General features: G+C 48.0%; 2 protein-coding genes across 3 annotated transcripts in view; both read right to left on the bottom strand.

Annotated features, from left to right (window-relative positions):
- Positions 1–8,014: 8,014 nt before the first annotated feature.
- Positions 8,015–11,037, bottom strand: LOC129651029 (tumor necrosis factor receptor superfamily member 10B-like). The gene is made up of 5 exons (XM_055579759.1): positions 11,028–11,037; positions 10,077–10,188; positions 9,020–9,258; positions 8,444–8,572; positions 8,015–8,070 (listed from the first exon to the last, which is right to left on the bottom strand). The coding sequence occupies exons 1-5, from the start codon at positions 11,035–11,037 to the stop codon at positions 8,015–8,017; spliced, it is 546 nt and encodes a 181-aa protein (XP_055435734.1).
- The window catches only part of LOC129650569 (tumor necrosis factor receptor superfamily member 10D-like), a 28,378-nt gene continuing 22,430 nt past the window's right edge, over positions 10,707–16,654 (bottom strand). The window contains exons 1-3 of one of the 2 annotated variants that reach the window (XM_055579193.1): positions 16,254–16,511; positions 11,937–12,036; positions 10,707–11,312 (exon numbers count right to left, since the gene is read on the bottom strand). In XM_055579193.1, coding sequence (XP_055435168.1) covers positions 11,164–11,312; positions 11,937–12,036; positions 16,254–16,436 — 432 coding nt within the window. In that variant the 5' untranslated portion in view covers positions 16,437–16,511 and the 3' untranslated portion in view covers positions 10,707–11,163. Of the gene's footprint in view, positions 11,313–11,936; positions 12,037–16,253; positions 16,512–16,654 lie in introns of those variants that run through there. The other variant, XM_055579194.1, reaches the window with a different exon arrangement.

Genomic DNA, 16,654 nt, shown 5'->3' with positions numbered 1-16,654 from the left:
TGGATGGCATCACCGACTCAGTGGACATAAGTTAGAGCAAACTCTGCGAGATGGTGAAGGACAGGGAAGTCTCGCATGCTGCAGTCCATGGGGTCACAGAGTCGGACATGACTGAGTGACTGAACAACAACAATAAGGCTGTAGTGTTAAAACTCTATGTTTTAGGTTAATTTCCACTAATACGTGCTCTTACCTATCCTGTAAAACTGCTCAGATGCATCCCATATGTGAAATGTTAGTCGCTCAGTCATGTCCGACTTCTTGTGACCCCATGGACTGGGACTTGCCAGGCTCTTCTGTCCATGGGATTCTCCAGTCAAGAATACTGGAGTGGGTTGCCGTTGCCTTCTCCAGGAGATCTTCCAGACCCCGGGATTGGACCTGTGGCTCCCGTATTGCAGGCAGACTCTTTATCATGTTAGCCACCAGGGAAACTCAAGTCTGTTGATTATATAATATTGCCCCTAACACCCTCACCCCGCCCCCCACCCCCCGCCATCCCTCAGCTTCTCATAAAGTGTTAACAGACACAAAAACAAATGGAGGCCCAGTCAGTCTTCTCCATTCAAGGACAACTTAGGTGATCTGATATAGGGGTCTCACACAGGCAACACTGCTTCTCAAGAATTTATTTTCAAGTAATTATAAATTCACCTCTTCCTCCTGATTTGTGATCTAAAATATTTTTCTTCCCACTCCTGATGTAATATGTTCACAGGCAGGAGTGGGGGCAGTCAGGGGGTGTGCAGCTCTGCACGAGCACCTTTGCTCTGGGAAAGGGGACAGGGCTGGGACCACGGGGCTCCCCCAGGAAATCTAGGTGGGTGGGGGATCCTACCCTAAGGTCCAGGGGAAGGGAGTTGTGTCTCCATGAGGTTGCAGGGCTGAGCCACCAGACCCACTGTGATGAGGATGCAGAAAGGACAGCAGGGACAGAAGGGGAAGGTGGCCCCAGAGTGGCAGGAGGCTCACAAGTGAGGGGCCACTGAAGAACCCCAGCAAGCAGGGCCCCACCAGCCCTTCCCAACAGCTCTGTCAGAGCCAGTCTGCACCTCCAGGGAGCCCAGCAGGCCCAGACAGGACTCAGAGACACCACAGTGGGGAGGCTGTGCAGGAGCCTGACCAGGCTGGGGCCTCTCTCCCAGGGGAAGAGCGGGGAGGAGGTGACAGACGAGGGGCTGTATTCAGGTCCCCCAGGAATCTGGCATCTGGAAATCTTGAGTCAGAGCAGGAGACACACCCATGCAAGATGAGCCTGAGGCATAAAGGGAGAAGGAAGGAGTGGGTCACACAGCAAGAACACACCCCTGTACCCTTCACTCAGAACTGCTCCAGAGAACCAGAGGATGGGGAAAAAACACACACATGCCTCTTTTTATATAAAATTACATATTTAATTTGGTCACAAATTCATAAAATTGTATATTTCATAACAGTTTGATAGTTTTTATACTTTTTATAACATTCCACATTTGTCAAAATGTATAAAACTATATATAAAATTATAATATTTGTATATAACATCACATATTTAATTTAGTCACAGTCATAAAATTGCATATTTATATAAAATTGCAAAATGTTTATGTAACTGCCATGTAATTTGGTCACAAATTCATCCAATTGCTTATTTATATAAAATTATAAAATTTGTATATAACATTGCATATTTAATTTGGCCACAAATTCTTTAAATTGCATGTTTATAGAAAATTGCAAAATTTGTATATAACACTGAATATTCAATTTGGTTCAAAATCATAAAATTGCACATTTACATAAAATTATTTGTATATGACATTGCATGTTTATTGATTTTTTTATATTTAATGAATTTTAATTATCCAATTTTTAGATGAGATATAGTATTATGGTTGTTTTTTTATTTTTTAATTTAAATTTATTTATTTTAATTAGAGGCTAATTACTTTACAATATTGTATTGGTTTTGCCATACATCAACATGAATCCACCACGGGTGTACACGTGGACATAACATATTAAAATTGGTCACAAATTCATTACTGAGGAGAAACCTGAACAGGCATCCAGTCTTCAAGTAAAACTTTAAATTGTCACATTTGCACTGGCATAAAGCAATAATGCTTCCCGGATGGCTCAGCAGACAAAGAACTCGCCTGCAGTGCCGGAGACACAGGACACGCGGGTTCGATCCCTGGATCGGGAAGATCCCCTGGAGTAGGAAATGGCAACTCACTCCAGTATTCTTGCCTGGAGAATCGCATGGACAGAGGGGTCTGGCAGGCTTAGTTCACGGGGTCGCAAAGAGTCAGACACGACTGAGCGACTAAGCACCCACCGGGAAGCAACAAAGGAGTCAAGTTTCACGTTTCTTGAAGGTTCTCATTAGTAAAACACACAATAAACGGGTACAAATGAATACACATGACAAATACTGACAAGGCTGATACTCTAGATGGGCACTCAAGGAAGTCTTCTGAGAAAGGGACAAGTGACCTGACACTTGACTATGTATTTTCTTAAACTGTTTTACAAATGCACATGCTTTTTGTAACATATAGGTGACAGTTTCAAATTTTATTGTATCTTATTTATTTTAGCTGTGCAGACTCTTCACTGCAGCACACAGGCTCCTCTAGCTGTGATGTGCAGGCTCTACAGCACATGGGCTCAGTTGCGGAGCACATGCTTAGTTGTGGTATGTGGGATCTCAGTTCCCCAACCAGAGACTGAACCCGGGCTCCTTGCATTGGGAGTGCAGAGTCTTAACCACTGAACCACCAGGGAAGTCCCAAGAATTCATTTCTATCTCCTTCTGGGGATGAAGGCAGAGTGTCCTGCACAGAAGGGACAGCAAAGACAGGAAACACCTGACTTCCAGGAAAGGGAGGGACATCAGGGCCAGAGGGATGTAGCACCAAGACCACCGGGGTCAGCCCTTCTCAAAACACAAGTGAACTCCACACACTGTATCCATTTGTACCTACATTTTAGGCAATTCCAGTTTTGACCACACCAGTCACATCAACCTTAGGGAAGACAACATACAAGCCTTGAGATGGACTAGACCAAAAACCTCCCTGAGAATTGCTTCTGCCATTAAATTATCCTGCAGTGATTGGAATACTACAGAGAAGGGTTTAGCAGAAGGTAAAAAAAAAAAATTTTTTTAATTAAAAAAAAAAAAAAACCTAATATAGCAGGCATTTTAGGTCAGTTCTCACAGTATTTAAGAATCAGCATTTCTGTGTCTTTTCTGCAGAACATGAAAGCTTACAGAGGGGCTGAGATCCTTAATCAGCCAATTCAAACACAAAAAGGCAATTCTGGGCTCAGAGCACCAGTATCAAGGGGGGCCCATCTAGTGCGGAGCAAGCCAACACTGAACATAACCCAGGAGCCCGTCCATTCTTCCTCCCAAAAACTATGGCAGATCCCTGTCCTCTCTTCCTTGAGCCCAGATGCAATGAAGGTCACTGATAAGAGCAGACATGACACAGAAACTATCTGACACTCATATCTAACCCACGTCCCACCCTAACCTCCCAGATGAGCAGGAGGAAGCCCGGGGAATGACAGCCCAGTTCACGGTCACCAGACACAGCACGGGGGTGCCACTTCCCCTCCCTCTCTGCTCACTTGTTAACATCTCCCTATGAAAAATACAAATATTCACCCAACTATAAAGTTGACAAGTTTAAAGCCTGGACCCTAAAGAAGTCGCCAGGCAATCCCAAAGTGGTCAAATTCCCCCAGCAGTGGGCTTGCTCTCCTTTATTGTTGTTGTTGTTTTGTAGGTTTTTGTTTGTTTGTTTTTGCCTCATGGCTCATGGGATCTTACTTTTTTTTTTTGCCTCATGGCTTGTGGGATCTTACTTTCTGACCAGGGATTGAACTCAGGGCTCTCAGCACAGAGTCCTAACCACTGAACAGCTAGGGAATGCCCTCCTTTTGTATTTCTAATTGCTTTGGATTGCCAGTACTCAACCAGGTAGCCCACATAAACCTAGAAATTATATTTGCAAAATGTTTTTCTACACATATAAATATATGCACAAACATAAAAGTACCAAGACATACAAGATGTTTGCACTTTAATCATGTATATTACAAGTTACAGGGCCTCCCTGGTGGCTCAGTCGGTAAGGAGTCTGCCTGCAGTGCAGGAGACCTAGGTTCCATCCCTGGGTAGGGAAGATCCCCTGGAGAAGGAAACGGCAACCCACTGCAGTACTCTTGCCTGGAGAAACCCCATGGACAGAAGAGCCTGGTGGGCGACAGTCCATAGGGTCACAAAGAGTTGGACATGACTCAGTGACTAACACCTTCATTATAAGTTACATCATTAAATGCATACATACTAACATGAATGACAAATTTCAAACAAATACAAATAAAAATTAGAAGTCTATTAGGAGTGTGTCCTGAAATGAAAGATTGACATCCTCAAACAGTCAGGGCACAGCAGAGCCTGTCTCCCTTTCTTCATAAACATGTTAATACTTTCCTGAGTTCAGCAGGCGCTCTTGAATTGTCTCTTTTGTCAACCTTTGCCCCAGCATTTCCAAGGCATCCATCAGGGTGTTGACTGAGGTCCCCTGTCCCTTCTTGGTGACTGGCAGCATTTCACACAAGGCATCCGGAGAGACCCAGGCCTATTCTCTGGTCACAAGGATCTCATTTCATGTGAGGCCCAACTGCATCAAGAGCGAATCACAGAAATCACAAGGAAAAGATAGCTGCAAAGTCACTGAAGAATAGCTTCAGGCCTAGGTTGGGGGAAAGTCACAGAGACAGAGTTGGAACAGGCTTCCACAAAGGCCAAGGACCCTCAATTCGGGCCTAGACTTCAGGATGGGAACCTGAGGAGCTCCCCCTGCTGGTAAGCCTGCTGCTCTGCGCCCCTGACCTGCTTCCCAGCAGCAAACAAGCCACACAGGCACTGGGCGTTGGACTTCGCCAGCACCCAGAGCAGTTGGGGACAGTCCAGGTCAGCAGAGAGTCCTGCCCCAAGCAGGGGATGAGGGCGCATCTGGAAGAGGAGACTGCTGTCACAGAGGGAGAAGGCATCTGTGAGAGGAGACAGAGGGTGGGACAGTGAGGGGCAACAGACCTCAGAGGAGGGCACCTGTCTTTCTCAGGAGGGTGGGGCACCTGCCTTTCTCAGGAGGGTGAGGCCCCCTGGCTGCCACCTCTGCACTGGGGACAAAGCAAAGGCCTGGAGGGAGGAAGGTCTCCGGCCTCACACCCCGCTCGGCCTCACTGCCTGACACTGCGGTACAGCTGGATGGGGACAGACTCTGAGCAAGAATTTAACCCTAAAATGGAGCAAACACCACCTGCCTCATGGACTGTGCTGCAGATTCAACGCTGTGTGTGTGAAATGCTGTGCACACCACCATCCACAGTACATAAGGAGGGCACCCGACACAAGTTTATATTCTCTAACAGTTACACTGAAAACATGAAACATAACAATACTGCTTTTCATGAAATATGGTACTAACTCAAAGTATTCTAAAAAATTTCATTTCAATATGTAATATAGATAGCTAATGGGAAGTGGCTTTATAACACAGAGAGCTCAATCCGGTGCTCTGTGATAACCTAAGGGAGGTGGGATGGGGGCGTTGGAAGGAGGCTCAAGAGGGAGGGGATATATGTGTACCTATGGCTGGTTCATGTTGCTGTACAGCAGAAAGAAGCACAACATTGTGAAGCAATTATCCTCCAATTAAAAGTAAGTTAAGAATTTTTTTCACTGCAATATGTAGTGTTAGCTGCTCAGTTGTGTGTCTGACTCTTTGTGACTTCATGGACTGTAGCCTCTCAGGCTCCTCTGTCCATGAGATCCTCCAGGCAAGAATACTGGAGTGGGTTGCCATTCCCTTCTCCAGGGGATCTTCCTGACCCAGGGACTGAACCCTGTTCTCTTGCATTACAGGCGAATTCTTCACCATCTGAGCCACCAGGGAAGCCCCTCAACATGTAATCAATATACAAAAAAAAAACTGTTAACGAGACAAATTAGTCCTTTTTTCTACCAACTCCTTGAACTACAGTATCGAGTTATATACTACAGTTCATCAGATTTAGCCACAGTTCAGGCGCTCCTCAGGGCTTCCCAGGTGGCACCAGTGGTAAAGAACCTGCTTGCTAATGCAGGAGATGTAAGATATGGGTTCGATACCTGGGTTGGAATGATCCCTGGAGGAGGGCATGGTAACCCACTCTAGTATTCTTGCCTGGAGAATCCCATGGACTAAGGAGCCTGACAGGCTACAGTCCATGGGGTTGCAAAGAGCCAGACATGATTAAAGAGACTTAGCATGCATGGACAGGGGCTCCACAGCCTCCCTGGGCCAGGAGGTGCCCTGCTGGACAGCACAACCTCTCGGATGTCTCAGAGTGGGTCAACCTGGCCCTGAGCAACCAGGGAGGAGAGAGGATGGTGGAGGAGGGAAGGACAGGGAGGTGTTAGGGGCCACTGTTAGAGGACAGAGGGGTGCAGGGTGGGAAAAAGAGGAGGGGGCAGGGAGGGAATTAGAGTCCCGATGGTTCAGGGACAAGCCATCCCCTCTCTGAGTTGCCCTAACCGCTATGGAGACAGAAATTAGGACACTGTCCCTCCTCCCTCTACTCCTGATCCCCTGCCCAGGAAAAAAACACTCACTTTCAGTGGCATCTGTTGGAACCAGCAGCCATCTTCTCCTCTGAGATCCTTCAGGTGCTGCTGGTTTCTGTAAAACACAATGGAGAGCAGCCTTGGTCTTAACCGGGGGTCCTAGGTTACAGAACTGAGCCTAGTAAACCTTGTTCTGAAATTCTGGCAGATGCAGCCGTAAGCAAAACAAAACCAATGCAGGATCTTTGAAGGGAGCGGACAGAAGAGTCATTATTTTATATACGATTGTATTCTTATAAAACTCTAATGGTTCAACAATAATACGTAAATGTGAGTGTGTGGATGGTGAATGTTAAAAATTATGACAATAAATTCTATAATGAATTATGAGTTGGATAAACTCATAAGGTTATAGAACATTGTAATACAAAGATACAGCCTCAACAAGAAATGAGCAATTTACCAAAGGAAAACACACATGGAGTTGAGGTATTATAAAACTCTTAACTTAAAATGCTAACTCTTTTCATAAGAAAGATATAGAATAGCTAAAAGATCTCAATTCCTCCTAGATTAATTTATAAATTAAGGTAAAACTCAAAAACCTCAAAACTATTAAAATGATATGACCCCAAATTGTAAACGTCTCTGTGTGTGTGTGTGTGTGTGTGTGTGTGTGTGTATGTATACATATATAATATACGTATGTTTAGTCACTCAGTCATGTCTGACTCTTTGCGACCCCATGGGCTGTAGCCTGCTGGGCTCCTCTGTCCATGGGGATTCTCCAGGCAAGAATACTGGAGTGGGTTGCCATGCCCTCCTCATACATATATATATATATATATGTAGACACACATACACATAGTGAAAATATTTCTGTATGTTGACAAAGAAATTTTACTTCAAGTAGATTCAACTTAACAATACTTTTGAAATAAATGTGAAATTCCCACTATGATGAGGAATGGCTTAAAAGTATGTAACAGTCACATAGAAAATTATTATGTAGCTCTGACTCCATCACTGGGTCAGTCATGGGAGGAGTGATTACCCTTCGCCTGCCCTGTTCTAGACGAGGGATGTGGTGACAAGACAGATGAGAAGTAGCATCAGAGCTGCCAGTGGACCAGAACACGGGTTGGGGCTCCTTTCCCCTCCATGCCCTGGTCTCTCTCCAGAGCAGGGGGTGGGCTCCCTTCCCTCCATGCCCCGGTCTCCCTCCATCACCACCTGCCCAGAGAAGAGGAGACCTGACCCACTGCCTCTCCCTGTCTCTACCACAGTCCCAAGCAAGCAGAAGGGTCAGAGCCCCACACGCACCAACAGGCAGTCTGCTTGCTGCATCTCGGGACTGGGCATTGTTTTCTGCAGCTTCTTTTTCTGCCAAGGGACCAGAATGGAAAGTCAATCTCCATTGGTCAGCCTGTTGTTGTGTGCATGGTCCAGAGCCCCAGACCTTCCTGGGGGACATAAGTGCCAGAAAAGGGCCTTGAAAAAGCAAGGCACTGACCCAGGAGTCACAAACCCACAACCCCCTACAGCTTCTGAGGGGACACAGTAGGTTCTGCCTTCCCACCTACACCTGTGCTGTGCCCAAGTGGGCATAGACTCAGCACATCTGGGCTCTGCTGATGGCACCCAGACTCTGGTGTGATGCTAAGGGGAACTGAGCACCCCTGCCTGACACCCCCCACACCCCAGGGCTACAGAGTGAGGGTGTCTCAAACAGTAAGGACAGGGCCAGCGCTGCCAACCAGCCTTAGGACAGCTCTCAGCAGGCCAGTCTCCCTTCTACATTCAGCCTAGAGCCCCCAGGCCAGTTGAGAGACTCACGGACAACAGCATAGGACACACCGGGGACCGTGTCCACCCTGGGCTTTGTTGTGATGCAGTTACTGAGGGTCTGAGGCCACCAGATGCTGGAGAAACCGATCACCTTGTGCCAGCACTCATTAAAGAGACCTAGAAGAGAAGAGACATCCACTGAGTGGTGGGGAGGGCGCTCTTGCCGCACCTCCCTTCCTAGGGACAGGGTGCAGGGTGGGGGCTCAGACACTGAACAAACAACCCCGGGCCTGTGACTGCAAGCGGGATATTCTGAATCTGGAGAACCCTCAGGGACGAGAAGAGAAGGGAGAAAATGAAGTAAAATGAAACCCATGTAAAATCTCTGTGCAGTGCTACTGAACCACCCTCTTCTCCTGCCTCCTCCCACCAGACTCGGCCAGGGGGAAGAGGGGACCGTCAGCTGAGTTGGGGGCCCAATGTGATCAGTTTTGTAGGACCAGGTGAGGTGGGAGGAGGAGGGGTTTCCTGGGGAACAAGATCAGAGACAAGCCAGGAGGAACAGGAGGATTGGGGAGATGGAGGAGGGAGCCAGCACCTCCTCCTTCCCTTCTAGAACCTCACCTGTAAAGTAGCACCATACACATCCGATTAGGACAGCGGCAATTACAGATACAATTTTAATCACCAGCCTTGAAGGGCCTGATGAGGGAGAGGGAGTGATGGGTAGTCTCTGGCTCATGGTTGCTAGCTCTCCAGGAACTGGGGCCTCCCCATGGGGCAGAGTACTTGATTCTTGGTCCACACACTTGATGTTGCTCCAGGGGGTACATTTCATGACCATGACCTTCCCATCAGGGCACCTGGGTACAGACACAGGGGGACCCATCAGGGACAGCTGGCTGGATGAGGAGAAAGAGGGGGCAGCCTCCCGTCCTGGGTCCCCTGACAAGACAGTGGAGGGGAGACAGGCTCTTGCTGTCTGCAGGGGAGGGTCCCCTCACTCCCCATCCCTGGGCGGGAGAACGATCCAGGATTGTGTACTGCGGCTCCCGGGCTCCTACTGAGTGTTCAGAGCTGTCCTTCAGGAGCTGGGCTTCCTCTGCAAGGCCCGTCTGGCTTCCCTGGGCTCCATGGGAAGCTCTGTGGGGGGTGGGGAGGGGGGGGGCCTCATCCAGGTCAAGGGTCACAAGTTTGACTCATCCTCCAGTTAAATTGGAATATAAGGCCCTCTCATCCACCTGTTGACTCTTCCTACCAATCTCAGCCAACACTGGAGCATCAGAGGATAGTGAATTACTATTGGCCACCGAGTCCCCAAATAGGAAAGATTCAGGTGCTACTGGGGAACAAGGGGCTGGGTGTGAGGCCTGTCGAGTTGGCTCCGGTTTTATAGAAACCTTGAAGGAACACACACGTGGCCTCCTCATGACTTCTGTCTGCTGTCAGCACTTCGGTCTTTCTAGGCCCCTCCCGAGGAGACGTGGGAAGGGGCCACCGGGAAAGCCGTGCAGGACAAACAGTGGTGGTAGGGAGCACTGCTGCAGGCTCAGGAGACCCCACAGGCACAAGGGAGCTCTGGGAGGTGGGAGGGGCTTCACGGAAGCAGGAGAGAGAAATGGGTACAAGGAAACTCGGGTCTCCTGTGGGTTGGAAGCCCCCCTAGGCTCCTGTGTCTCACCCGGTGCTGCATTTTTGACAGAATTCAGGTGCATCTTCTCCACGGAAAGTGCCAGGTTTGCACTGACACTCAGTGTCCTTGGTCGGGGTGCGGCCATTTTTTTCTTCTTCTCCTAGAGACCAAAGATAAGGTTTTGAGGGTGTGTTTCCCTCGTATGTCTCTCAACCCTTCTTCACCACCCAGATCTCCATCCACTCAGTTGAAGAAGTAATTCGGAGGGCTTGCTGGGTGGTCCAGTGGTTAAGAATCCGCCTGTCAAAGCAGGGGACACAGGTTCCATCCCTGGTCTGGGAAGACCCCACATGTTGCGGGGCAGCTAAGCCCGTGTGCCACAACTACTGATCCTGTGCTCTAGGGCCTGTGCACCACGATGAGAAGCAACAAGGAGCAGCCCCCCTCACCACAACTAGAGAAAGCCCTTGTTCCGCAACAAAGACCCAGAACAGCCAAAAATAAATGAATTAATCTTTTTTTTTCTTAAATAATTTTGGGGTCATTTTCTGTGGCAACACACATACACCATCCATAGAACAGCCACTCTTCACGTGTCACCAACAGAGGCATACAAAAGGCACTGTGCATCATTACAGATTGCATCAGGGTTAGGAAGCAAAATGTTTTAGATCACAAATGAGGAGCAAGAAGTGGGCTGGGGTGAGGTGTAATCTGAGACGCTGTGGATGGAGAGGAACCCTTGGGTGATGTCCCAACGGGTGATGCCTGCTGGAGAGGCAGAGGGACCTCAGGTCATGAAGGCTGAGAGAGGCTGAGACCCCAGAGCAGAGGGCATGACGCACTCAGGAGCCTGGCCCAGGATCAGACACATCACACAGCTCAAACCCAGCCCTGCCCCACTCCCCCAGGCCTTCTGCACTGTTACCATCCAGCCCCCTCCACCAGGGGACACGTTATTCTCCTCTTTCCAGCTGATGTTCTGAAAGACTTCCCTACCAGTTGGCATGCGTTATGCAAATAACTTCTGTTTTCATTATTCTACTGACCTAAGACAGGGTGAAGACTTAGCTGGGCTGGAAATCAGGTCTCTGACTCCTCGTCCCATTTAAATCCCATCTCATCACCCAGCACTCTAACTGCAGGCATGCGGGACCACAGGCTCTGTACCTGATTTGCAAGTCGTGCAAGGTAAGCAAGAAGGGAGGGTGTTTGAATGACTGGTGTAGTCTATCCCATCGGTGCATGGGGCACAACCTCCAATGGCTTCTTCCATATAGAATCCTGGGAAGGAAGGGAAAAGCTGGTGAGAAAATCCCCGCAGGATTCCCTGAGGCTGGCCGTGTGGCTGCGGAGGCCTCTTTTGGCCATCTGTGGAATCCACAAGGGGAACTCTCCTCAACCGGGCTCTCATCTTTTGATTCTTCATCTACCACATACCCTAGACCAGCACTGCCAACAGAAATATATTACAAGCCACACATCCAAGTCACACTCATAGCTGGCACATTAAACAGTAAAAAGAAAGGTCAGGGGCTTCCCTGGTGGCTCAGTGGTAAAGAATCTGCCTGCCTATGCAGAATACATGGGCTCGATCCCTGGTCTGGGAAGATCCCACCTGCTGCAGAGCAGCTAAGCCCACGTGTCACAAATACTGAGCCTGCACTCTACAGCTCGGGAGCCACAACCACTGAGCACACAGGCTGCAACTACTGCAGCCCGTGCACCCGAGAGCCTGTGCTCTGCAACAGGAGAAGCCCCCCAGGGAGAAGCTCAAGTACCGCAACTGGAGAGCAGGCCCCACTCTCCACAACTAGAGAGAGCCCGTGCAGCGACAAAGCCTCAGCACAGCCAAAAATAAATACACAGACATGAAGACAAGGGTTGGAGACCAGTCTTAGAATCTACCTGGTGGACATAAGTTCTGCTGGGGGCTCCGTTCCAGTGGGGCTGATGACTGCTGGTGAATTTCATCCTTCCTTACAGACATGGCTGAAGCAGGTTTGACCTATGGAGACAAAGCAGGGACAGGCATGAGTGGCTTCCACACTCTCACCCCTTCTAGGATCCACCCCCCATTTCCTTGACCACTACCTGCAAATGAAACAGAACTGGGACCTTTCTTCCCAGCTCTGAACTCTCATTCATATTTGTTCTTTGGCCTTTTGTGCCAGCAAGTAACGTACATTTAATTTTCCCCTGTATTCCTTCCTCTTAAAATATGTTTATTCCAGAAAGTATGTGCTCAGATACGTCCAACTCTTTGCAACCCCATGGACTGTAGCCCATCAGGCTCCTCTGTCCATGGGATTCTCCCAGCAGGAATTTTGGAGTGAGCTGCCATTTCCTCCTCCAGGGGATCTTCCCGACCCAGGGATCAAACTTCAGTCTCTTGCATCTCCTGTGTTGGCAGGCTGGTTCTTTACCACTAGCACCACCTGGGAAGCCCAGAAAGTATGGGCAAGGAAAATTTTTTTTATAAGAATACAGAAACCATAGAGATCCCCTTGATTAGAGAAAACATCCATTATTTTGTGTCTTGACTTCTATTTGACCATATGTGTGAATACTCTCAGGCTCTCTCTTTCTTTCTCACATGTGCGTGCACACACACACACACACACATTTTCACAAATGAGGGTTCTGTCATGCATACAATTTTTCATAATCAGGATATAGAATCACATACTGAGTAATGGATTTGTGGCTTTAATCCAACAAGCGGTCCCCAAAAGGAAGCTGTCAGTGTTCCACAAAATACCAGAATCACATGGAGAAAGAAGAAATAGCAATACAGGGCTTTTAGCCAAGTCTCTGTGCTAAAACAGAGAAGGCAATGGCACCCCACTCCAGTACTCCTGCCTGGAAAATCCCATGGATGGAGGAGCCTGGTGGGCTGCAGTCCATGGGGTCGCTAACAGTCAGACACGACTGAGCGACTTCACTTTCACTTTTCGCTTTCATGCATTGGAGAAGGAAATGGCAACCCATTCCAGTGTTCTTGCCTGGAGAACCCTAGGGACCCGGGAGCCTGATGGGCTGCCGTCTATGGAGTCGCACAGAGTCGGACACGACTGAAGCGACTTAGCAGCAGCAGTTAGCAGCTGTGCTAAAAATGACACAATGGGGCCAGTCTGAAATCACTGGAGCCTGAGGCTTCCACCAGGATTAATGTGTTGATGATAGTGTTCTGATGTTCAGGATTGTATTGTCATTTGGGGGAAGACTGTCCTCATTTGTGGGAAATATATATTCAAGTGTCCAGTCATGGGATCTGTCATGTCAGCAGCTATGTTTCAGATGATACAGGAAACAAAGGGTTTTGTATAGTTTTGTAACTTAATCTGGGAGTGATTTAAGGTAGAAAGTGACATGAAGAGGAAAAAAAAGAAAGAAAAACAAAGTTGAAGTGGAAACAGCTTATGTTGAGCCCAGTTCAACTGCCTGGATCTAAACAAGATAAAATGCCACCTGTTAAGTATTAGGGGACAGCTAAGCTCATATGTGTCCCCTAATCATCCCTTCCCCAGTCTGGGCCTCCTCCGAGTCACCCCAAATTGGTGGACTCTCCTTTCCCGGCCCTCACAATCCTATGCCTTCCTTTCTTCCCTGGTTCTCCTCTCACAGACTCTCTCCCTCATTGTTTTGTTACGAACAGTTTCAAACATCCAACAAAGTTCTAAGATTCATTCACTAAACTCTTACATGCTCAGCACCTAAGTTCTGTAACTTAGGTGTATCACATATTTCTTTCTCTATCCATCCCCCTCTGGCCATTCTAAGTGTCTTATTTTTATGATGAAATTCATATCTGCAACTCTTAATACATCGACATTATGTCAGTAACTCGAGCTCAATATTTCTTTACAGTTTACTTCAATGTTAAGATTTCCAAAGAAAGACATGCACAATCTTAAGGGTACCATTCAAAGAGTTTTCTTTTTTTCTTTTTTTTTTTTTTTTTTTTAATGCATACACTTGGGAAATCCAAACCCTCTATCTAGATCATGGAAATTAGCTTGCTTCAACACATTCCCTCATGCCCCTTCCTCAGTTATCCTAGTCTCTAATGTGACTCCAAGAGGGAGTGGCCTTCATCATACGGAGGAAGGTCCTTTCTACCCTGATAAAATGAGACTTTTTTCTGACAGTAAAGAATCTGCCTGCAATGCAGGAGACCCAGGTTCAATCCCTGCGTCAGGAAGATGCCCTGGAGAAGGGAATGGCAATCCACTCCAGTATTCTTGCCTAGAGAATTCCATGGACAGAGGAGCCTGGCAGGCTACAGTCCATTGGGTTGCAAATTGTTGGGACACGATTGAGCAACTAACACTTTCCCCTTTTCATTACAGGGGGTTAAGTGTCAGTTCAAATTCTTTTTCTGCATCTGTTAAGCTGTTCATACAGCTTTTCTCCTTTACACTGGTTTGTGTGTGTGTGTTTTAAATTTTTAATTAGAGGATAGTTACTTTATGTGATGGTTTCTGCCATAGTTTTTAAAGATCTAGAATTTAGTTAACTATTTGCTTTGTAAAGGAATTTTGCCTCTGTTTTTAGGAAGGGTATTTAAAAGTATTTTTTCTTCTTTTCAAATGTTTCTGTTAGGTTTAGGTATTAGGGTTATGTTGGCCTTAGAAGAACTAGTGAAGAACTCCTGTTGTCCGAAAGAATTTGTGTAAAGATTTTTGTTAGCTCTTTTATTGTCTGAATTTTTGTGCCCTCCCCTATGTCCTAACCTGGGGTCTCCTGGTTATCCACTCCCAGTCTCAGCAATCTCATGGATCCTTGAAACACTCTACTGGAATGGAAGAATCAAAACTATGACACTATGGTGCCCCATCTTTACTTCTTAGACTGGGAAAGTGTTAAAGTTCAGTGTGCAAGTGCCTGCGTGCGTTAGTCGCTCAGTGTCTCCGACTCTTTGCAATCCCATGGACTGTAGCCCGCCAGGCTTCTCTGTCTGTGGAATTCTCCAGGCAAGAGTACTGGAGTGGATTGCCATTCCCTTCTCCATAGGAACTTCCCAACCCAGGGATCGAACCCTGGTCTCCTGCATCACAGGCAGATCCTTTACTGTTTGAGCTCAGTGTGCAAGGGTGCAGGGAAATAGGGCACCGTTGTGGATTCCTGGTGTGACTTAAAATGGTCCAGTCTTCTTTGGGAGAACAGTTTGTCATTATCTAGGCAAAAGTGTAAAATCATCTAATCCACTGACCCAGCAATTCCACTTCTAAGGAGTTACCCAACAGACAATGCACATGGCTACACTGGATACTTGACATGGCACCCAGACCCATTCATCAAGTAGTGTTCAACATGAGTCCTACCTATTACAAACCGATACTTTAAAAACGAATTCTAGACTTCTTGTGAATACAAAATGCTATTTCTTTCCAGATTTTTGGTACTAATTTGTTCAATGAAAGATGCATATTTTCACGATTTCTGTAACTTTGTTAGACCCTTAATTTTTTTTTTCCTTTGACCCTCTAAGCAGCTTTGAAAAGAGCCTCAAACAATGCAAGAAAGCGGTGCCAAGTGTGCACATTTTTCCCCATGGTGAGTTTCTTAAAAATGCACACTCAGGGACGGGAAAGCCTGGTGGGCTGCCGTCTATGGGGTCGCACAGAGTTGGACAGGAGTGAAGCGACTTAGCAGCAGCAGCAGCAGCAGCAGCGCTGAACCACACCCAGAGCCTCCAACTCCCCTCTGAAAGAAAGTGGTGAGAATCTGACCCAAGCTGAGTTGATTGGTGGTTTCTATTCATAAAGTGTAAGGAGCTGGAAGCAATTTTGAAGTTGTTCTCCTTTCAGAGAAAAGGAAATGTTAAGGGTGCTTAAGGCAAGTGGAGGGGGGAAGATGGAGCCTACACTTAATGATTTACAAAGGACAGGTTTTAGAAGATACATGCAGTGCAAAATAGCAAAAGAGAGAGAAAAGAGTGAGGAGGGTCGGCAGAGGGAAAAGGGAAGGGAAAGGAAAGAAATGACGATCTGATGCTCGCTGGGCCTGGAGCCAATCCAGAGGTCAGGTTCTCCAAGGAGCCAGATCTTCCAGGCAGCAAGTAGACGCCAGGGATCCGTACTCTAGCGCCCCCCACCAACACGCCGCGTATTGGACTTGGCCGGGCGGGTCCTGCCAGGATTTGCCCAGCCAGGCGCGCCCGGGCCTTTTCCGGGCCACCAAGAGCGCCTTTTGGAGCCAGGACTCGCGGCGGGAACTCACCAACAGCAAGACACCCAAGACGGTGAAGATGAGAGCCCAGGGGCCCCGGAGTCGAGGCCTGGGGCCCTGGGTGCACCCTGCCCGGGAGCTCGAGGCGGCCGCTGCCCTCTGTCCCCGCTGCACGGTGCGGTCGGGGAGCGTTCGCTGTCCAGGTTGCCGCGGGGTGACAGCCTCCAGAGCCATCAGAAATGAAAGTGTGTTTCGTGGGGCGCGAGATTACCCCTGCGAGCTGCGCGGAGGGGAGCTCTGCTGTTTAATCTGAGCGTGCCTCTACTTTTATACCACCCCGCCCTGGGATCGCGTCACCCGCCGTAGCGAATGAGCCAGTGCTTGCTTCCAACCAATCACGCGTGGCTCAGGAGAGGAGCCCGGGCTTTACCAAAAGGGGCATTTCCGCCAGC

Source organism: Bubalus kerabau, chromosome 4 (genome assembly GCF_029407905.1).
Source record: "Bubalus kerabau isolate K-KA32 ecotype Philippines breed swamp buffalo chromosome 4, PCC_UOA_SB_1v2, whole genome shotgun sequence".
Classification (NCBI taxonomy): domain Eukaryota; kingdom Metazoa; phylum Chordata; class Mammalia; order Artiodactyla; family Bovidae; genus Bubalus; species Bubalus kerabau.
The sequence above is the reverse complement of the archived record's forward strand: the minus strand, read 5'-3'. Positions and strand labels throughout refer to the sequence as shown.